This window comes from Poecile atricapillus, chromosome 2 (genome assembly GCF_030490865.1).
Source record: "Poecile atricapillus isolate bPoeAtr1 chromosome 2, bPoeAtr1.hap1, whole genome shotgun sequence".
In the NCBI taxonomy this organism is placed as follows: domain Eukaryota; kingdom Metazoa; phylum Chordata; class Aves; order Passeriformes; family Paridae; genus Poecile; species Poecile atricapillus.
This window is the reverse complement of record NC_081250.1, coordinates 45227763-45251347: the sequence shown is the minus strand read 5'-3', so window position 1 is coordinate 45251347 and position 23585 is coordinate 45227763. Positions and strand designations below refer to the sequence as shown.

The 23585-nt window shown below is 34.0% G+C and overlaps 1 protein-coding gene across 1 annotated transcript in view; it reads right to left on the bottom strand.

The window, feature by feature from the left end:
• Positions 1-23585, bottom strand: part of ULK4 (unc-51 like kinase 4) — a 213386-nt gene that overhangs the window by 154279 nt on the left and 35522 nt on the right. The window contains exons 19-22 of the mRNA XM_058833617.1: positions 23305-23412; positions 18915-18998; positions 11412-11573; positions 4668-4850 (exon numbers count right to left, since the gene is read on the bottom strand). Coding sequence (XP_058689600.1) covers positions 4668-4850; positions 11412-11573; positions 18915-18998; positions 23305-23412 — 537 coding nt within the window. The remainder of the gene's footprint in view (positions 1-4667; positions 4851-11411; positions 11574-18914; positions 18999-23304; positions 23413-23585) is intronic.

The window sequence follows — 23585 nt, the reverse complement described above, 5'->3', positions numbered from 1 at the left end:
CCCAGCATAAAGCTGCTTTGAACATCTTCACAAGTGCTAGAGTAAAAAGTAAACACTATTTAATGTACCAAGTACAAAATAGTAGGAAATTAACTACAAAAGATGATAAAACTTGTAATTTTAAGTGGCGTACCTTAAGTATAAACATAGGATATTTTATTATATTTATTTTAAAACAAAGCTGAACTATTTTCAGAATATATATGTATTTAAGCACAAATAGGATTACATTTTTTAGCTATTCATTCCTTTATATGTAGGAATATTAAAAACTACAACTTAGTTGGATACAACCTTGTCTACATCAGACCCCAAATTATACACCAGATACTCCAAACAGATGGTAATATTACTTCTACCTTCTTTGATTGTTCTTATCTAATCTAATTTTATTTTGAATTCAGAAAGTGAACAACATCTTTTCAAGGAAGAAATAAAATTAGGACTTGAAAAGAAAGACGTAGAATAAACAAAATCAAAATTAAAAACTGAGCAAGAATTTACAAACTGTGTCAACTGGCTCTATGCAAAAATTAGACTGAGCACAAATGGTTTCAACAATAGAACCTGTCTTCAAACAGTTGGATTCTCTAGGGAGTGACAATAGGAGAGATGAGTAGTGTATGCATGTGTTGTACAAAGTTAAAAATCCTGCTGTGTGATGCACATTTAACATACATATTACTGTTCAAATTTCTCATTTGATGACAGGATAACTACAAATCAACACTGACTGTAATTTATTAGAGACATCCTTTGCAACGATTAACTATACATCTTCACCGAGAATGGAAAAAGAGCAGGAGTGCAAGAGTTGACCAAGAAACCATCAGATTTTATTCTGACACCATTTTAACCCTGACTTCAAAAGCAGTCATCATTCAGTAACTACAGAAATCCCAGAAAAACAAACTATTAATTATTCTATAATTAATTATAGCTATTCATTATTCTAGAACTGTTTTGCTGTACTTCTACAATTTATTTCATAAATAGAATAATTTCTCAGTCTTGGGATTTAAAAGTTTACTGCTTTAAACACTTCAACAGCTCACAGAGCATGACTTGTAGCTCCTCCAGTATGAACTTGCAGCAGTCAAGTTCTTAAATTACAATCTAATAAATGCAAAGGTTGAATTTTAATTAAGTGTCGTTTGGTTTTTCAAGGGTTTTTTAACAACAACAACAATGTTTTTATGTTCAGAAATCCCACAAAACCTCAGACATAGTTAAAGAGTATATATATAATGCAACAGTGACCATGCTAACACAAATGGACTTGATAGACCATGCACAAGGACACCATGACAAAGACACATGCAACTACAAGCCACAGCACATCTATTTTTAGTCCTCATACTCTGGAAAGCAAGAATATTTCAATGTTACATGTGGGGGTTAGCACGGGTTAAGACAAAATTAGTTACATCAGACTTATCTGGGACTGTTTTAATAATCAGATTTAAGAAATAAATGTGACCTGTTGGAATTTGCTTTCCTGGCTGGTTTGAAAACTGCAAAACAGCAACAGCTTATCCCAAGAAAATCTCAAACACATCTTTGCTGACCTGCAGGACTTAGTGTATCAGAAAAGCCAAAAATCACTCAAATACTGCCAAATAAATTATTTATCATTTCTCTGCTATATTATTCCTCTCTCCCCTGCAAAAGTTTGATGTATCCATGGAGACTCTGCAGGACAGGACACTCTTTTCATTTCAAGCGAACACACTGCAACAATATTATGACTTTACATGGGATACACTGAGTAATACTACAATGCAAATTTTTAAAAAAAAGCGATGATGTTTATTAATTGGCTACATAAGAGGAAAACAGCTAGACCACTATCTCTCTATACAAGAACAGAAACTACAATAGCAAACATTTGTTGCATAGTTATGTATTTTCTAATTTCCCTTCTATGCTTTGCAAATGCCTCCATATTATAAGTTTAGAGTTACAAATATTTTGTTAAAGATATTTTTATCATTTTATTAATTTATACTGATATTGACAAAACTATCATCTATGGTGGTAGTTACTTGCCCACATTCAGGTAAAAGACAAAGAAGTGAAAACAGTTACTGAAATATGAGGACAATGCTTATAACACATTTACAATGCAGTTGCGACAATATACTTCTGTAATACATAAAAAATATTATTTGAATAATTTTACTAATGAATGGTTGAGGAAAAAAGAAACCAAATAAAAAACACCTTGCTCCATTATCTGACCTCTGGAAGAACCTAACTGCATTCAAAAAGCTGTGACTGATTTTCTCTCATCTAAAGGTGAATCTTGTCAGCCAGATGAAAATAATTAGCAGTGGGGGATTTTTAATCTATTGCTATAATATGTTCATGATTCTCGATTTTGAGTTCTTTTTCCATGCTTTATTTTAAAAACATCATTTCAAATATATTAGTTTCCAAATTGGGAAACTAAAATGGAAAGTCTCTGTATCAGAGAGGGACAAAACCCAGACCCTTTTGGCTATTATAGTTCCCTGAAGTTTTGTATTACTGTAGATGATCACAGAACTGCATTTCTGACTTTTGTAACTGTTTTTTATAGCCATTCTCGAAGAACAAAGAAAACAAGTCCTAAGTCTTACAAGCTAAGGGTGTTTCCAGATAACATACACAAAGCTAAATTATATCCATCTTGAACTAATATCTTTAAGTATCATTTAATATGTTGTTTGTGCCAATGTTAAACAGATAGTCATTTCTTTGTCACTACATTCTGTGTGACACTGAGGTCCCTCTGCCTCTTAAGCTTAACTACACAAGAATTTTACAGAACACAAAATAATCTGTAGGCCAACACTATTCACTTTTCCCTTCTCTCATTAAGGTGGACTTGTGCACCATGAGTATGAAATATTGAAAAGTGCATGGACTATTAAATTCAATCTTCAGCTCTAAAATAATATCACTCCACGTGATGTGATAGCACCTGAAAGTTCAATACAGGAGCATGTTTGTATTTTTAGATTCTATTCAAGAAAAACAGAAATCTAGTTTCAGCTTCCAAAATCATACAGTCTAATTTCCAGATCACAGAGCATTCTGATTTGGAAGGGCTCATCAAGTCAAATTCTTAAGTGAGTGGCTCACATAGGGATTGAACCAACAACCTCAGTGTTATTGCCACCAGGCTCTAACCAAGTGAGCTAATCTCATTCATAAAAAAATCCACCATTCTATGAGATTCAAGTTTGTCTGAGCTGCAATGCAGGTACAATTACCAAATGTGGGCACATGCAGTAGAACCAGACTTACTTTATCAGTTTTGACAGTACAGTGTTTTTTACTTACAGCTTTGGGCACTATTCCCACTTCTATTGTTAATTTGATATATGCTGTTAAAGGAATGTCTACATTTGTCTGTATTTCAATTTTCTAATCTGCAAAATTTGATCTGAATTTTTCATAAGAAATGAAATATCAGAAAGGGAATTTTAGCAATTGTCCATACGAAGAAATTCAGTATCAGTATAGGAGTTCTTTTAGCAATGTAAGTCCTGTATAAACAAGAAATTCTTCACAGAAAACATCATGCCGTTGCCCTAGGCTAGCTGCACATTGTGTTCTTTTGCTGAATGTTCAAGTGAATAATTTTTGACCATGCTCCTCTGACTATACCATCAACTCATGTTTGTTAAACATTACAGGACAATTTGCCACCTGTTAGTGCTGTTCTTACGGGATGTGGAAAGTTTAAGGCCAGCTGACATGCACTCAAAAAGTACAATGGCAAATCTGACATGGTACAGAAATTAATTTTAGGAAGAGAATGAGTGATTCCAGGCCACATGAGTGGGATTATTTTTTAATTTAAATATAATTGTTAAAACAATATGTATGGAAATAAAACTCTCCCAACTTATGCCCAACAGATTATTATAGTCAAGATGATTGTCAGATTACAACATACATTACAACACAGCATCTGATGAAAACAAGAGCAAGAGTTCCTACTTTCTTTGTGATTTTTATCCTTTCCAGAATTCATTTATGAACTATGCAAATATACTGCCAAAAAAGAAACACTTTTTCTCTAATACAAAATAATTTGGGGATCAAAATAGAAAACTATTAACCACTTCTACCAAAAATTATATTAGACATAAATCAAAACCAGTTGTTTTATTCAGTGACACTAAAAAAAAAACCCGTAAGGTATTAAAATACTAATTTCTGCGAGATATTTCACTTACAAATTGGCCTAAGGTCCTTTAAGGAGAGCATAAAGTACAGCTTCAGATTCAATCAGGACACTCCTTATTTTCTATTTTAAGTGTCTAAAACAGCTATGTCATATAGTTGTCTTTACTGATTCCTTACTGATTTTCCTTAGGTCCCATTATCAGTTATGGTCAGGCTAGGGTACTCTGGATTGATTGAATCCTAGCTGCAGGACCAATTTATACACCCATTAGAACAATTTGTCAAAGATCCATGAGAGAAAGAAAAACTATATAGTTTATAAGTTAGATTTTAAGCAAATAGAAATATAAAATTCCTCGTTTCCTGCTATTCAGATATGCAAATGTCGCTGAGATGTATTTTGAAAACTCAAAACCACTAGCAGTATGGACTTTAACTTTTCCTTTTGTGAAATTCCATGCCAGTGAAATATTAATCTGAACTCAAACCTTTTCTTGAATTAGCCTCTGTAGATGAATCCCACATGACAACATCGCTGAAAACATAGTGAGCATATACTGCTGAATTTTGCATATTCCATTTGCCAAGGAATTTAGTACAGCTGTTAATCCCACTTTTTCAATGACACTCTGGAAAGCATTAGGTGAGGAACGAGTAATTCTGCATAAAGCCTACAAAAATGAAAAAAAAAAAAATTAAACTATTATCTCAAGAAAAGAAATGGAAAATAAAAGCATATGGTGAATTTTCCAATAGTTTAGGAATAAAAGAATTCATACAGATTAATTCCTAAGACAAGTATTAGGTAAAAGACCACTATTTTTAGAATAGTGGAATTCTTCTAAATACTTTCCTATACACTGTGCAGCTGAAATTCAAATATTTCATACACCAACATCCATATCAAAAAGTTATATTACTCTTTTCCTCTAGAGAACAATAAGGATGGAGCATCACAGCCCATGCTTGAGTCTTTTGTCAAGCATGGAATATAAACAGCATCAGATAACACTGTACTAGAAAGGAGTACAGGGAAAGAAAATACAGACATGGCACATGCCACAGGAATTACGGGCACCCATAAAGATAGGCATCTTCTCTCTCCCTGCTTATGGACAATAATGTGGTATGTAGTATTTCAGTGTCTAAAGTCTATCCTTAGCTCTAGATACTACTTCAGATCTAGGTACTTATTAAGAAACAGGGGTTAGTATAACAAATTTGCAAACTATTTTCCAAATGGTTGATCTTCAAATATCATTGATTAAAACAATTTTAATAGAAAATGTAGATACTGTCCATGCTCCAGTGAAGTGAGCACAAACCTGTTCAGTGTCTACTAACTTAGCTATTTCCTCGCAAATATTACCGAACAACCTTCAGGGCAGCTTTATCTCCAATTTGATACCTATGAAGATGCAACCTTCAAGATAGTATAATTGCATTTGTTCTCTCCAGATAAAGAAAGTAAGACTTTTTAAACATTAAAAATTTCTTTTTCTTTGGCTTGAATATACTGTTAGCACAGAAGAATAGCTTACGTCAAATACTTGATTCACATGAAAATCTGAATTGGTTTTCAGGAAAAAAACTTTGAAGGTGAGTCGCTTTTGTGAAATGTAGACAATATTTACAATTTCTTTGTTCTTTACAGACCAGCTATATTTAGAAATTACTGTTTACTTGGTGTGCACTCAATAGTAAGGTCTCGTTTAAGAGAAACTATAGTCAATTACACAGAATATTACCACCAAAGGAAAGCTTTCCATGTAAGAACCCCATAAACTGTCCAGTTCACCAGTACCCTAAGAAACATTATTGAAAACAAAGTAGAAAAAAAGAAAAAAGAAGAAAAAAAGCATGAATGACAGTAAATCACGAACTTGACAGACATTTTATTGATGCTATTCATCTACTCTGCTCCGGTTCTTCCTTGTCCTTTCCAGTCCAGGAACCATATCGATTGCAGCCTTTTACTTTTCTTCTTTTATTATTTTTTTACTCTGTTCTAAAACACAGACACTCAATCAGTTCCTTAGTACAGCATGCTCTATTTCCCCCAGGATACAATCCAGCTCTTCACCTCTATTCAGAGTTTTCAAAATGAGTGGGCAGGAGGTATGTGTATTCACTAAAAACATCTTTGAGGGTCATACTACCAGTGAACTGCTGGGACCTAGGGACAGGCAGTGCCAAAGCAACATGGAGCTCACTCAGTGTGCTAACATGGGGTGTGTAGGTTTTCCATTGCCTTGGATTTCTGCTACAGACCTTGCCGAACAAGGGTGACCAAAGTCACAGGCCACCAGATTACTTCCAGGAAAGACATCATAGGCTGTTTTCTAGGATAATACTGCAGTTTTGGCTGTAGCAGAAAAGCTCCAGCCCACCAATAGCCAAGAGGAGAAGCTTTAAATTCCCATTAGTTTATACGTCACAGAAAGCTCGGTTGTATGAATGAACCTAACACTTCAGCAGAAAAGCAGAAGATGGAATTTAAATGTGGGATAGAGTACAAAGAACTCTAAATCACTTCAGTAGATCCAGTATTGGGAGAGAACAGATGGAGAAAGGTCAAAAGGTGGTGGAGCAGGAAGTGGAAACGGATGATGAAAGGTGTAAGAGTAGAGCTCACACCATCATCTCCAGGCAATCTTGAACATGAAATGTTCTTAATGAGAGTCAGGCTTCAGCAGAACATCTCCTGGAATTGGCTTCTCTGCACAGCCTTAACCAGCACCTTTTCTCTCAGCAGCTCCAACCTTGCCTCAAGATTCTTACTCATCACTTTCAACTTGAGATACTCCAGGATTCAATGATCGTCTTTGCCCTATCCTTCTAGTCTTACAGGCAACACATGACTGGGTAACATTCACCCATTCAGGATATCTTCCATGATTCTCTCAAGTTTGAGAATGAATGCACTAAAGCATCTGCAATACACAAGTCTCTGAAAGAAACTACTCAAAACAAATTACTTAAGAAAATAACAAAAGAAACCAAATCCCCAAAAAGACCGTGTTGAGCTTTCCCAAATTAGTTTCCATTTAAGTAGCTTACGTTTCGTTACTACTCTTCCAGCAGAAAAAGTTATCTCTTAGAACCAAAATTTTAAGTTATTTTTTAAAAAAATTAAAAAACTTTCAGTATACTGGAAAGAAAACCTTTCTGCTGCTGAGCTTGTCAGAGTATCACTTTGACATCTTACAGATTTCTTTTTCTGAGTCTAGCAAAATGATAAAAAGACACAGCTTACCTACAGGCAAAATCTGTGATAATTACCTGAGGTATGTTGGACTCCAAAGTGAGAAAAAAAATAGTGAGACACAGTCCCTGTTTGCCACCTCTGACAGCCAGGACAAAGTAAAGTATCATTTCTCAATTCCAGTAACTAAAGACAGAGAATTTTCTTGATATGTTTTTATTACTGACTGAAATAATCATAAGTAAAATTCCATAGTCCCTTACTGCTGATACACTTTGCAGACAGACTGCTAACTCTAAGTAAAGATATGACAGATGTATTTCTTAACAGAAATGTATTTTAACATTCTAATATAGATGTCAGTTAAGAATAAATTCTTCAGGATACATTCAAACAAGACAGGAATAACTGCATAATAAAATGAAATAGGACACCGATGATGTCAATCTATGTGGTCATGCAGGATAAAAATGTCTATATATCTGTAGCAATAATTTAATGAATGTGGAAATTATACAGTATGCTATAGCTGGGGAATACATTAGTATTTTCTTTTTTAAATTAGCAAACCACTAAAATCTCCATAAACTTTAGCTGCAAAAAGATCTTCCTGCACTAGATTTCAATATCAATTGACTGTTATCAGATGAAGTTAAGATTATAGATCTAAATGCCACAGCAGTATTAATACATAACCATGATTTATATCAGACATTGAGTAATAAGTTTATCTACTTTTTACTTTAGTGTTTCACTACAAAGCAGCAAAAGGATTAAAGTACCACCTTAGTGCATCCTACTTTAGAAGCTTCCGCGTTGAATTCACTTCATGTAAAAGTATTAAACCTCAGTCTTCTAATAAAGGAAACAATCCCCAGAACAGTGGAGAGAAAAATCCAGGAACCCATTCAGACCCAAGAGTTCTTGTATAAAATGATCTGTCTGAAAACAGGAGATGGATTCAGCCACATGAATAGCAATAATTTCCATGAAGACCTAGAAAAGACCTAGTTCTAGAAACTAGAAGAAAGTAGTTTCACCAAGGATATAGAACAGTGAACACATCTTACTCTTGCAACTCTCCTCACAACTGCTTTCATCCAAACTCTCCAATATGTGAATTTGGAACAAGCCCTACCTCCAGGATGACTGAAACATCAGTAAGTACACAAGGGAAAAAGTATTATCCCCAGTAAGCCTATTGCCTTCACAGGAAACAAGCATTAGTTGGGAACAGTTGTGGTTTTGTTTCTATTGTCCATATGTACATTTATACCACAGATATGCACAAAAAGTTGAAGAAATTTTTGCCTTAGAAGATCTCAGTGCGCACACTCGACTGTCTTTTTAAAACGCTGGCCTCAACACCCAAGCACACATTGCTAGGCAACTTCAAGTGAGAAATGGTAACAGTGAAAAAAAAAATCTTTCTTACCTAGATTGTCAATTGCTACTGAAAGGAAGTCCCACAAATCAGTTGAGTTTCTCTAGGAAATTCTGGTAATTGCAGTTATCATGACCTTCTAAAACACACTGGCTCATCCTAACAGATGTCATCTGTAAGAAGGCTTCTGGAGTGGCTTCTGAAGACTATTAAATTTTGTAACACAAAGATTTCAAACACAAGAAAAATAATCAGGAAGTAAGAGATTGGCAAAACCAATGTCATTCCAAGTCCCAGTGTTAACCCTTGAGTGCCAGATGATTCAGCTTTGAAGTGGAGTATAAATATTGCAGTAAGACTCACTGCACTTAAGAGGCCTCGCTGAACAGGAAGCCCATAAAGATCAGGCTGCTGCATCACACCTACAGCAACAAGAGGCGAAGGAACTGAGGAACTCATATTCTGTGATACTTTCGATCTACTCACTTGGAAGAGATCACACAAACACCAGCTCTTTCAGGTTTTAGCTTCTCACTCATTTTTTACTACTTTCCAGTTTTTCCAGCAGGAAAATTTTCTTCTCATCAGTAGTGCTTTAAAGAGGCTAGATACCCATAGCATAAACACTGTGACAAAGCAAAGGCTTTTTAGTGGTTCACCTGAGCCTTACAGCCTTGGGAGGATCCAGTGACCTGGGCTCTCAAATGAAGGAGAGGATACAGGGAGACAAACAACCCATTCTTCTCATAGTCTCTTGACACTCATCCATGGGCAAAGGGAGCAAACCATATGGCATTAATGACAGTAACCTCTAAGCCCACTTCTACAGAAAGTCATATTGAATCTCCGGTGATGACAAGTTTATTCTGGACAATCAGATGTATAACTTCTGCATACTATTGAGCATAAAAAAAGCTCAAGCCCACCTCAAGCATACTAGATTGTCCAAGAAGAAATTGAGTTTTCAGGAAGGAAAAAGAAAATGAAAAAGCCCACTGATAGTTCCTCTGGTGATCTTTTTTAGCTCACTCTCTGAATGCAATAGAGACTGACAGTTTCTCCAGGATATGCTGCTTACTGTGGTAGACAAGACAGGCATAACTGACCAACTGGCCTTTACAAATGGAGCAGGCCTTGGAAGTCTGATGTAGGAATCAAGGGAATGGTAAATGCCAAAGCAAAGTTCTCTAAGCAGATAGCAGAGAAACAAGAGGGAACTTTCAGCATGATTTGAAAAAAAAAATAAAAAAATACTGTGACCTAGTAGCAAACAAATAACAACTGCCCAGTCTAATGATTGACAATAATAGAAAGCCCATGATACAAAACAACCCTTATAGCAAAAGTAGTGATAGGAGAGGGGATCAAGCAGGCTACTTTAAAAACTCAGTAAGGAAATCATAACTCTTATCTCCTCTCTTTTCCCATACATGCAGTTGTGATCTAAACATAAAACTCACAGATCAAATGGGTGAAGTCCCAAAAAGACCTTTTCTAAAAAGCAGCCTAATGGCCAAACTCACACATATACTTTACATATTTAGAGAGAGACTATTCTCTACCCATGAAAGTTCTAAGACTGTTTTTGCCAAGAATTTCAGATGCTACAGTGCAAAGGTTTTTATAATACTTATTTTACTAAATAGGTTTCCTGTTCTAAAATGTCAAGACATTTTCCCAATATTTGAGCAGTTTATATTGCAGGCAAGACTCTGCAACAAATACACACTAAGGTAAAAAAAATCAATAAAGAGATATATTTTTAAAAATTATAAATTTATTATACAATTTACCTTGAAGCCACACTTCAAATATATTTTTATTTCTCTCTCCTTTATTACCAGTTTTCAAGATGTGTCTATGTGCATACTGCTGCAGCAGTGACACTACCATTTTCCATTTGGAAAGCAAGAGCTCCATCCAGCCTGGCCATGAACACTGCTAGGGAATGGGGCAGCCACAACTTTTCCAGGGACCCTGTGTCACTGCCTCACCACCCTCACAATAAAGAATGTTTTCCCAATATCTAATCTAAACCTATTTTCTTGTCATTTTAATCCACTCCCCCATGTCCTGTCACTATATGCTCTTGTAAAAAGTCCAGGAGATATGGTTAAACTCACAGTCCTGCTAAGTACTTTCTACCTCATGAATCCTTTTGTTCCAAACCTTCTGCTTGCATGTTATCATTCTATATTGCCTTAAAAATTCCAGGCAAAGACAAGGCCCTGACAATTTTATAAAAATAAACTTGATTAATTCAACTTAGTCTTCCAAATAAGTCTTTGATAAAGAAAATAAGCAATTTTCATTTGAAACATCATACAAAAAGAGAAATTTCAATTTTGCAAGAATTTAATAGATTCTTTGAAAGGTTAAACTTTTTAAACATAACTCATTATTACCAACATAAGGAAATGTATGTTCTAGAAAATGATGAATCACAAGAACTATTCATCAGCATTGAACTGTAATAAATGCAATTTTCAATTTCAGAAATTTTTCAAATATATTTTATTGTAGCCTGAAATATAAAAAGCACAAACATCCAGCAAACATGTTCAAATACATTTCAGTGCAAATTCAGAAGGTTTTTCAGACTAAATGCCAAACATTACACTACCACAAAAGGAAATTCCTTACCGAAACAGGAGTTATCTTCAAAGAATCTCCTGTAGAATGTGTGAAAAGGTACCACAAGACAGGTCCAATTTCTCCTGTAATAAATCCTTGTGCATGGCATGAGCGAGTAGTACAAACATTTTCAATTATCTTTGCAGCTAAATGGTTCACTACACGCTCTTCCTATAGGAAGGAAAGGAAGGAAAACACATTTGCAAATGTTTCCAATTTCTTTGTAAATTACTGCCTATGTCCACATTTTATTCAATGTATATTATCTTAGTGCTGTTTCTTAATTCTTTTTGATACTTGCAAAAGTAAGTTTTCAAGAAACCTCACCTGATGACAAAGTTATGTTCACAGACCCTACTTCCCCCCACTTTGTCTTTTAATGCAAAGACAACTTAATACAAGTAAAATTTAATACAAAACCTTTAATCTCCAAATAATCATTCCAAATTAAATGCAGTCATTACAAATGAAACAACTGCTATGTTAGAGGTGTTCCATGATCAGTGCTTTATAAATGAATGAATTTGTGTCAACACTCATCACTAGAACATGCTCTAAACAGCAAAATAATGAGATATTCAGTGACATTAGGGAAAAAAAATTACATTAAACCCTCTTTATTCAGAACAGTCAAAAAATCCTGGGATAGAGAAAGACTTCTTGCAAATTAAGTTGTTCCATAACTCCCTTATTCTCCTGAAGCAGACAATCCTGACCAATGCTTAAGATAAATTATTAGGTCCCATTTACTACAAGAAGTCCTACATTTCTATATGAGATTCTGAATCTTCATATTTTTAGTATTAACCAAATAATTTTCATTTAAAATCGGAGTCTTTAACAGAACTGGAAGATACATTGCTGGTATTATTTTGGCTGTGCATTGCCTCACCTCATCTCAGTACTGAACTACAAAAAAAGTGAAGTCTTTCAACAATGTCTTAAAAAAGCATCTTGAATTCAGCAGGAGAATGAATTTCAATACAATTTTTATAATTCAATTTGTCCTTATAGTCTGGCTTCACAAATAATTCATCATAATATTTAATTGATTTCTTTCTTAAACTGATCTCTATTTTACCCTACTAAGCTTTGGATTTCTAACAGTTATTTTTACAATCAGAGCCACCAACAACAGTGAGCAACAATAATGAAACCTTTCAGAAAGTAGAATAAAAACCTTGCAGAAGGGGAGAGCTTATACTTCATTAAAAATATATTCCATATCTACTTTTCCTTCTACTGATTTAGTAGACCTAAAATATAGATTTCAGATGTAGAAATATTTGGAAACTCTAGTATAATGCCGTCAAAAAAAAGAGAAAGGCTGTGTTCATCCTTTTCATCAAAATCCTTCCTGTTTTCCAAAGAACTGCAACTCTACTCAAAGTATTTAACAGAAATACCAAAGTCAATTTCCATCTAAAGTGGTTACACTCTTATATAAAAACTCCACTGCATTCTGTGGTCTTCCTTCTTATTTGCAGCTATAAAACCTAAGAGAACTTAGGCTTCTCTCTTTTTACATTTGTGATTACTGAAAAATATTGCATTATTTTGACCTATCAAAGACCTAAATACACAGATACTCATACATGTTTAATAAAATTGAAATTTTCAAAACATTTTATAAATAACGCTCAGTTTTAATATTTTTGTGTGAATTATACTTCTGTTTTTCAGTCTTTTTTAGGGGGGTATTGTTAGGGTAAAAATACATGCATTTATCAAATTGACTAAATTGATGCATTTAACATTCAAATTTGTAACTGAAACAACTGTCAAGTTAAGTCTCTCTTACATATGAAGTGATTATTAAGACTGCCAATTGGAACTCCACTCCTAATTTAAGCAGGCATAAACAATTAATAAATTAACGATAATCCCATTAATCACAATCAAAGCACTGTATAGAGGATAATAGCTATTATTAACGTTAACAAGTTTCCAGATGCCATTACAGCTTTCCTTTGCAAAGTTTGGTACTGAAGATGTGCTTTATTTATTTTCAGCCATTGATGGGATGAGTTATGCCCTGTTCCAGGTTGTCCAGCAACTTTGACTAGAAACTGGTCATGCATCATCACTGTGCTCTAAAAGCTCAATGATGCTGCCAAAGTAGTTCTATTTGCTGTCACCTGAGACTTTCCATTTCAGCTCCTCTGGTACCTGTTCCTTAGAACTATCTTAAGCAACAAGACTTCTACCATCTTCTACTTAATTAGCTGTCTAATTCTAAGGGAAGCCTGATCGAAAGTAATATTTGGCCTCCTAACTAAAGGAGTCATCCCATGATGCTACCAGGACGTAAGCTGTTTTAGTGAACAGAAATAGATTTTCAAGATATGAGTTCCATGTATAAGCAACCCTCTGTCCACATCATGAACTGCATGAAACCTGGAACTATGAATAGAACTGTATAAAAAAAGAAGCACATACTTTATTTTTAATGGGTTTAGATTTCAACTAGTTTTATAAAGCACACTTAAAGCTCCTAATTTTCAGTCATGTTGAACACTTGCAGTGTTGTTGTTTCCAGTGAAGTCAGGGATACATAATGAAAAAGAGCCCTGAGTGAAAATTAAAATATTTGAAGGATAAAAAGTTTCAAATATCTGAAAAGAAAGTCCTTTTAATCAAGTCTTTCCATTTTAATTGGTGGCAGGGGGGGGTTTTATCAACATCATAAAAAATCTACTTCCATTTTTTTGAAATAACTGAATCTACAGGATATTTTTACTGCCTGTTATAAATTTTAAAGTGCAGCAAAAATTTTGGAATCACTGAAGTTACAGTCACTATGCTAACTAATATACTACCAAAAAATAGCATAACTTCATTTTATTAAAACTTAGGATAAAATATTTTATGATCCTTTTAAAGTATGTTTATTGATGAAACTAAGTTGAATTGAAGGCAGAGAGGACCTGCAGAGAGATCTCGACAAATTAAAAGGTCTTGGGCAATCACCAACCACATGAAGTTTAAGAATGGCAAGTACCAGATTCTGCACCTGGGATGGGACAACCCTGGATGTACAGACAGACTGGGGAACAAGAGGCTGAAGAGCAGTGCTGGGGAAAGGGACCTGGGAGTCCCGGTCCATGGCAAGCTGAACATGAGTCAGCAGTGCCCTGGCAGCCAGGATGGCCAAGTGCCTGGGGGGCATCAGGGACAGCATCACCAGCCGGGCAAGGGAGGGGATTGTCCTGCTCTGCTCTGAGCTGGGGCAGCCTCACCTCAAGTGCTGGGGGCAGTTTGTAGTATATTATACTACATCTAGTACATACACACTTGAGTAATAGCATAATACTCATAAAGAAACATTAAAAGCTGAAGGATTTAGGAAGTAACACTGCGTTCCACATAATTCTTCTAAATCAACTTCTAAATACAGTTCTTCCTTTAATCTAAGAAGACAGAATAAAATACCTACAAATATAACCTAATGAAGTAAAGTTGGATCCTCCAAAGCATTCATGATTCCAAGAATTAAATCTTAGTTTGGCAACAACTTGCAACATAAAGCCTTCAGAGTGAACAGTAAATATGTAGAAACAAAACTTTTAAATACCTTAATGATTTTTTTAAAATTCTGGCAGTAAATTGGAGAATTGATACCTAAAGAAGAAATTAAAGTGATAATGTATATGATGCAGATAATTACTCTTATCCTACAGGCAGTTCTGCCAGTAAAAAACCTGACATCTAAAAAAGAAATAAAAATGAGAGTATATATGATTCAAACTGACCCTGTGATACTATAGACTGTACTACACTTCCTGAGAAAACAGTAGTGATTTTATTCTCCACTCCTCAAAATTCTCCTCTCTCCTTCAAATTCACTATCAAGGAACAGTTCTGGTTAAAAATATACATTATAAAACATACGGCCTTATATTCTATATTGGCAATTATTTTTTAAATATTTCTTTTATTATTAAAATTTCTCATTTGTTCAAAATCAAAGCCCTCACACTTATATCTTACTCCCTCATAAAGGAAGAAGTCCATATGGAAGAGGGAAATGTGCACTATATAGCTTTCTGGCAAGATCTCATTTATTAAAAGTCTTGCTTACACAGTACCTTGCACATCCAAGAGACAGAAAATTATCCTTCATAAACTTATTCAATATTTCTGATTCAAATATATTCTCCATGTGCCACTTTATAAAATGGAAGGGTTATGCACCTTCTAAAAGCCAGATACAGTTAATATGTATATATAAATTTATCCATGCAAGTGTATTGCCTGTACATATTTTTTGAGATTCTATGAAGTTATTACTAAAATTGCATGTAATTGTGTATTTTATATTTACGTGCCATTTATGAGCAGAAATGGACAGATACCAAGTTTCTGAACGGTTTTTCAATGGTTCCATTCTCAGGAAGACTAAAAAGGAGGCTCGCGCAGTTTCTGACTTCACTGTCTAGTTTCATTGAGAGACCTCATTCGAGCAACATAATCCAGACCAATCAGAGAAGAAAAATTATAAAACACATCAAAATATGGTTTGGATACGGGAAACATTATCAGTTCTATAACTAGAGAGGATCTGAAGGAAGGGGGTGGCAAATATATGGGACAAATCAGAGAAGCAAAAAGGTGAAAGGATTGACTGAATAGAAGTAGATGTGAAACAGAAACTAAAGTTAAGATTTCACTTAGTTAAAAGTAGGTTGAACCTTAAATATAATAAAGAGAAAAAAAATATATGCAGGGTCAATGATATGATTCAAATCAGATACAAGATTACCCATTCAGGGTCAAATACATAAGGGAAACTTTCGCAAAGCAGTTTTGAATTAATGAAGCAAAATGCATAAAAGGAAAATGGTTGTCACAATAGCATTAGGTGCTCAATAGTAAATAAGAATATGCTTTCTGAAACAGAAAGTATTTTCCATGACTGGGTAACATGAGAACTCTGACAGCTATACACTTTAGCAACAGAAATCAGGACCTTCCTATCTTAGAGATTGCACACAAACATTTAGAAGTTGAACTTAAACAAATGCAGATGCCTGGAACAGGCATTTTGTTTCACTGTTGGAAACAGTTGTTGGAAAAGATTAGCAGATAAATATTGGAATGTTTACTACATGCATTCTGACAGACCACAACATTATACCTAGACTATACCTATAAAGACTAAAGCCTAAAGATGTCAAATCAAGCCTATCATTTCCTTATCTATGAGTGCAACAATTCCCTTATTTTGACACATAACTGACCTCAACTGTTCTTTGCCTGAGTTGAAATCAGCTTCTATCTCAAGTTAAAAACACTGAAATGCAGGAAATCTGAACTTGTGTTCCCCTACAGATAAAAGGCTCTCCCAGTCTTCTACTTCCATCACCCTAAAACTCCTTTCACTGACCCATACACTTTTTTGTCACTGTTAGATTTTCAGGCACAGAAGGTATGTGGAAATGACACTACCTGCATTTTCTGAACATTTTGTTCCTTTATAGGCAAATAAAACGGACACACACATATTTCAAACTTCTTCCTGTTCTACTGTTCTGTTTCAAAGGGCAATTCTGCTTTGATAATGACAGATCTTATAAAACTTCAGAAGTCCAAGAACACCTCAGAGTAGTTCATAATTAAACTCAAGAACAGTGAACTTAGCTTACAAAACTCAAAACTATATAAACCATAGTACCAAATGACATGAACTGGTTTTATTTTCTTGAATTTTTATTAAATACATCAAATAAAGCTTCTTAACTGGCAATAAAAACTAGAAGTGAGTATTTACAATGCATATACAATGCACTGTGGTAGCTCAGACCTTATTACAAAAAGTTAGTTTGCCATTTTCATAAATACTGAGACAATATGCCCATAATAATTTCAGAAAACATCCCAATGTAAAATTTAGTTAACTCACAACTGAGCTTAGAACAACTACAATTAATTCATTCTGTAATTATGTATATTTTTTTTAATTATTAATATAAGAATGCAAATCTTACCTACCTGTGATAAAGAAAAGCTGGTGACAAATATTTTCAGAGCTGCACAGCCACAGGACAAGAGGCAATGGCCAGAAGTGAAAACTCCAATCATAAACAAATAAATCTTTTTTCTATGAGGGTGGTGCAGGCATTGCTCAGGGAGATTGTGGGACCATAGTTACTAGAGACATTCAAGACTTAAATAGGCATGTCCCTGAACAACCTGATCTATTTAGACCTAGTGTGAACAGGAGGTTGCATTAGATGACTTCCAAAGGTCCATTATATCCTGAAGTCTTGTATAGTTTTACAGCTTCAAACATCTTTTTAAAAAATATACATTACATTGTAAATGAGCATCCTCACAAACAGAAAGTGTAGAAGTACACATATGTACTTGGCTAGCCCAGACATAATTTTAAATTTATGCTTAATTAAACTTAATTTGAACTATTGCATGGCAAATGTACTTCTATTTTGTGTCATTTTTTTCAAGAAAAAAATATATCAAGATGAATTATTAAGAAAAATTTGACATGCATCAGGACTAAGAAGTGATTTTATTTTATAGGAATAAATTAATGTCTTACGGATGTCTTGATTTAGTTTCTGCACACTGTATATTCAGAAACAGCAAGTCTTCCATAACTAAATTTATAATTAAATAGCATCTCACTACTGTGCCTTAGAGTGACATCTTACTCTAATTATGAGTTGAAAATCATCTACAATACAAACTCAGTTCTGTGTTCTTGGTCACATGAAGGTTTGAAGATATTAAAATGCATCTAGGCTCTTCCTTTATTAATCACAATCTGTAGGCAATAGAGATCTCAAAAAGGAAAGAGAAAAAGTATTTCCTCTTGCTTTCCACCTTCTAGCAACCTCTGACATGTTTTCTGCCTTGAGCTTTGCCTTGGGCAAAAATAAAGTGGTCTCATAAAAACAGTGAATGTAAACCTTCCATTCAATTCTTTTTCATTTTACAAATGGAACTATATGCATATTTTTCTTCCCTTCTAGCACAGCTAAGCCATCACCAAAACCAATGAAGAACACGGTATAGCACATGTATGAGAATAAACCTAAATACTACTTTTTTGCCTCAAAAATATGCTGACAACCCAGTAGGATAACAATACAGTTTTAAAAAACTGTGTATCATCCACTTCAAGAAAGAAACTTAAATCTTGCTCAAAGATTTACAACGATGTATGAAAATCAAATTGCAAGAGGACAGCACAAACTGTCAGAACATTTCTCAAAAGATGCCTACATCATTAATAAATTTCACATTTATTAACAGTAATTTATATTTACTATCCCATTTTCCCCAACACAAGCAGCAATACATAAATGTTGAATGTACAGAGAACAACACTGCATTAATCTCCTGCTTAGGTCATGGTTTTATGATTATTTAAATTCAAGAGCAATGCTTGGTTGACAAGGTACTGCAACGCTTCAGGCTACAATCCTCACACAATGCCTAAAGGGTTATTACTGTGGAGAAATTCTACTGAGGACCATGAAAGAGCCTTACCCCTTCCCGAAGACACCTCATTAGCACAGTGTAAGCAGCTGAGGGAACAGCCCAGCATTCCCTGGGGTGCTCCCCTTTTTCCTCCTGAAATGAAGCCAACGGCACAACTGATTAAATCAAAAAATCACAACAATCTCAGTCACATAAAAAATGGGTAGCATGTTCTTAATAAGGTTCATATTATACACATTTCAAATTAACATATGCAATTTAATATATTAAATTTCAGGACATTATTACTATTTAATGTTCTTTCATGTGCAGCACAGAGATTGATATTTAGCTTATTTAAGTAGTCTCCAAAATCTGTAACAGAGTTTGTCCTAATATTTCTACATTTCATCAATTCATTCTAATTCACACAGACACATTAAATAAGTGTTTCTTCCTTCATTCCTCTCAACTATTTTGAGTACTTCAGAGAGAGATAACTGACTATTAAGAGTAGAAATTCTTCTCTTTAAATGGGATTTAATTATACCAAACAAACAAAATTAATTTTTTTTGGTAGGTAAAAAGAAAAAAAGTAAACTTTCTTTAGAAAAAAGCGCTCAAAGTCATACAAGGATACCAAGTGTTTAAGAAAGTTTACTGTCTAGTATAGCCTTCAGTACATATGAAAACTGCTTCAAGATCTTAATATATATCTCTTTGAAATCACCCTGTTAGAGAGGCTAATTCACTACTAGTTTAATAAGGGCTTAATTCTTCCATTAGAAGTGAACTTAACTTCCCTCTGTCCTTGCAATATTCTATTGTAAAATTTTAAGTTTAAAATGGGACACTTGGATATCACTGAGATTTAACTGCAACAACTTCCATATCCAGGCTAGTAACACAGAGCTATTAGTAAGTGGAAAAAAATATAGCCTCATTTGGGAAAGAAAGTGAGAAATAATAGACATTAGATGGTGTGAAGATGACAGGCCATAAAGTCATGAGAAACTTGTTTTAGCAAGTAGACAAAGGATGACAAACAGTAATTTCTTCAGAAACTAAACAATTCTTGAACTCTAGTAATTATATTCTGAAATTATTTTTAGCATTCTAATAAACTGTTTTTAATAAAAGGGACAGGAAAGGTAAAGTGGGGGTTAATGATGCAGAAAAAAATGATACTTTCTAAATTTTCTGATTTTTGTGTGGCTTACAGTAATTCAACATATATGATATGATCGTTTCAGGCATTTAATTAAAGCATGGCACATTAGCATGGAAGACTATTACTGAATTGTCTAGTAAAATGAATTTTCCTTCTTTATTGAAAACAAAACTTTGCCACATATATCCACAGAGAAAATGAGTCTGTTAAATATCCCATTTGTAAGCTTTATTTCTGCTAACTTTTTATTACGATGTATGGGACAATATAAACAGTAATAACAAGAGTGGCTTGACATTTAACAAGACACATCAGATCCACATCATTCCAACTCCGTTATCTTATCTGAGTAAGAACATGCTGACAAGTAATCACCATTTGCCTTCCAAGGCATTATGTGTAAGTTTAAGAAAACACAGTCCAAGTTTCAAGAAATTAAAGGTAGGTTACTTTCAAACAGGCAAAAGTGGAATCTTTTCTACCTAGAAGAGGCAGGACAAGGCTAGGAGTCAAAACACATTTAAAATGACAATCTGTGGTAGAATTGGCATGTGTCTGTTTCTTATTGTATTCACCTAATTTAACCAGAAATTCTTTCAAGTTTTTTTGTAAACATACATATTAAATGTGATGTAAAATAAAAAGCCTTAAGAAATTATGCAATCCTAAACCATTAACAGTTCTTCCACTCTTTGAACCAATTAAAGTCTTCCTGCAATGTTTAATCTCTATTTAGAAATTAAAAAAGGCAAAAAGGGTATGAAACTTAGTACCATTCTTAGTTACCTAAACATAACGTACAGCATTTGACACTTAATAAACCAAAATATATCACAAAACACTCATGAATCTTCCTACTTTTTGCTCACAGCCCATGTTGATTTTGATTAAACTTTAGGTTCTGCACCCTAATAACACAAACAACACAAAATGAATAAAAATATTACATAGAACTTGAAAGTTTTCCCCCAAGGCAATCCACTCAAGAGTATGAGAACATGCTCCCAGGAGTCTGCTCATGCTACTTGTGAATTGCTCTTGGCTTCTGTTTGGAATAAAAATGCAGAGATGGAGTGTAAGATCTTACTTACAAGATCTCATAAGCAAATACACACACAATATCAGAGTTTAGGATTGCACAGGACCAATACGATTATCTGGACATTCCTCAGTATTTTCTAAGCCATACAAGTGCAAAGTAATCTTGTATTTTACCGCATTAATCATCCTTCACCTGAACAGCTGAACTTGACTTTAAGTATTTAATAATTTATGATTTACCAAATGTTCATATGAAATAGAAATAATCTTTACAATTACTTAGTATTAAAATTGTGGCTGGACCTAGACATACTTCACAAAACCCCAGAGGGAATAAATAAAATCAGCCTTGGCCTCAAAAACTTACAGTTTAAATGAAAATATTTAGTAGTTTGATAAAACAAACAAATAGGCCAAAGAAAGCACAAAATTGAAGGAAACAAGAAAAACAAGTGTATAGTCCTTAATGAATTACATGCAGTTATAATTTATTTTTCTTTATTAATCAAGTCATAAGGCTTTGCTGTTTAAAGATACAAGTTAGCAATAAATTTTCTTGTTTCATTTATTATATTACCCCAACTTGGTATATGATCTTGTCAAGGTCATTCAGCACTACTGTTCAGCATTTTAATGAGCAACAAAATGCCTAGAACACTACAGTATTCTGAGGTTAAATACATATAGAACAGAAAAATTAAAAGAGCTTTCCTTAAAAAAATTGAACAGTTAGTATTTCCAAGCAGACAAATCACACTGATATTTTTGAAATTTTACCAAGACACGGTGTCTTGAGGTCCAAATATTTATTCCTACATTTTAACAATTTCTTAGCTATAACATAATGCAACCCATTAATATGTGTGTGTGTGTGTGTGTGTATGTGTGTATGTAACCAACCTTGAAACATGACAGTATTGCTACTTATATGCAAGTCGTAATGCTCCAAACATTGTGAAATTCACACACAGACTGAAAAATCTGTTAGTTCACATTTTCAGAAGGAAAAAATCTGTGCACATCATTTTGGTGTTATACAACCAGTGTTAACAGAGTTGTTTCAGCTATCAGAGTTTAATTTCAAAATTAAACAAAGCCACAGAAAATATTCCTGCCAAATATCATTTTCAAGTTGGAGTTTTAAGTTTATTTGATGACAGCAGATACAAATCTTTTCTCATGAGGAAACTGAGCAAGTATTAAAACATATAAACTGTGACTGTGGATGCATTTTTCAGGACATAATTTTTCATTCTAAGTTCTCTGAGCAGGTATTTGACAAATACTTTGGCAATTGCCCAACAAAATTAGGACAATGCTTGTAATTCTACAAAAACCAAGGCAACCACTACATTTTGTGGAACATGCAAAGGAGCCAAAGAAAATAAAACCTGGAAATTCAGCAGAAAGCCATAACTAAAACCATGATGATTCAAAGTAATGAATCAAAAGTAATGACTCATTTGCCACTTTTGTTCCATTACCAACTGTTCGTTCTGTTAATCTAACATGTTAGCATTCAGAGCTATGAGATGATGCAAGTAATACAAAGGCTTCAGAGAAGCCAAGGTTAGACTTTTTCTGTTTAAAGACACCTTTGTTTCTGTTAAGAGTATTTTTTTCTTAGAATGAGGGAAAAGAAATGTCATGGTTTAAAGGAGCTGTCAACTTCAATTTTAATATTGACAGTATTTCTTTCCTACAAATAATCTGATTAATTTTAACATGAATCTACTATTTCTATATCAAACGTTTAGATCAGTTTTAATCAGAAATAAACACAAGTCCATTTGAAATTAGCCAGGATCATTTAATTTCCTTTTCCACAGTGCTGTGAATCCAACCATGCTACAGTAAGATTTAATATGGACTAGATATATAGGTACACTAATATATTAATTTATTGATATTATAGGCTGTCCTAATATATCCTGTTTAATCAACATCTCTAGCTTAGATGTTTGAACCTTAGATCTGCCACTTGGAGGCCAGCAGTGTTTATGGTGGTTGATTAAATCCTTTCATGAAGTTAAAATTCTACACTTGAAGAATACTGTTTAATTACTCTCAGATTAAATAAATGAATGGACAAGCATGTTTCTTAAAGTAGAATAAGTATTAGAGAAGACAAAAGGACCAGAAACTGTTGACTATACCAATGACTAAGTAACTTGATTTTTTGGTCTACTTTTCCACAGGAAATTTTTTCACATTTGCCAAATTTGTAAGGATCACTTGCAGTCTTACCTTGCTGGCAATGAGGTAAAGCAGCTCCCCAAGTGCTGGTAAGAAACATTGCTTCAATTTGCTGTTTCTGAAGTTCTCTCTGATTAGTTCAGTTAAAAGTGTAATTGCCTAAATTTAAAAAATCAATCAATAGATCAACACGTGTATTTTGTCAAGTAAAACGTACTGCTAAAAGTAAAAAGCTTTATCTCAAATGCCATCTTACTGATGCACTCTTCACTTATGCTGAAGAGCCATTTGCAAGGGATTTAGTAAGCATTGAAAGAAAGAAAAAATATTTA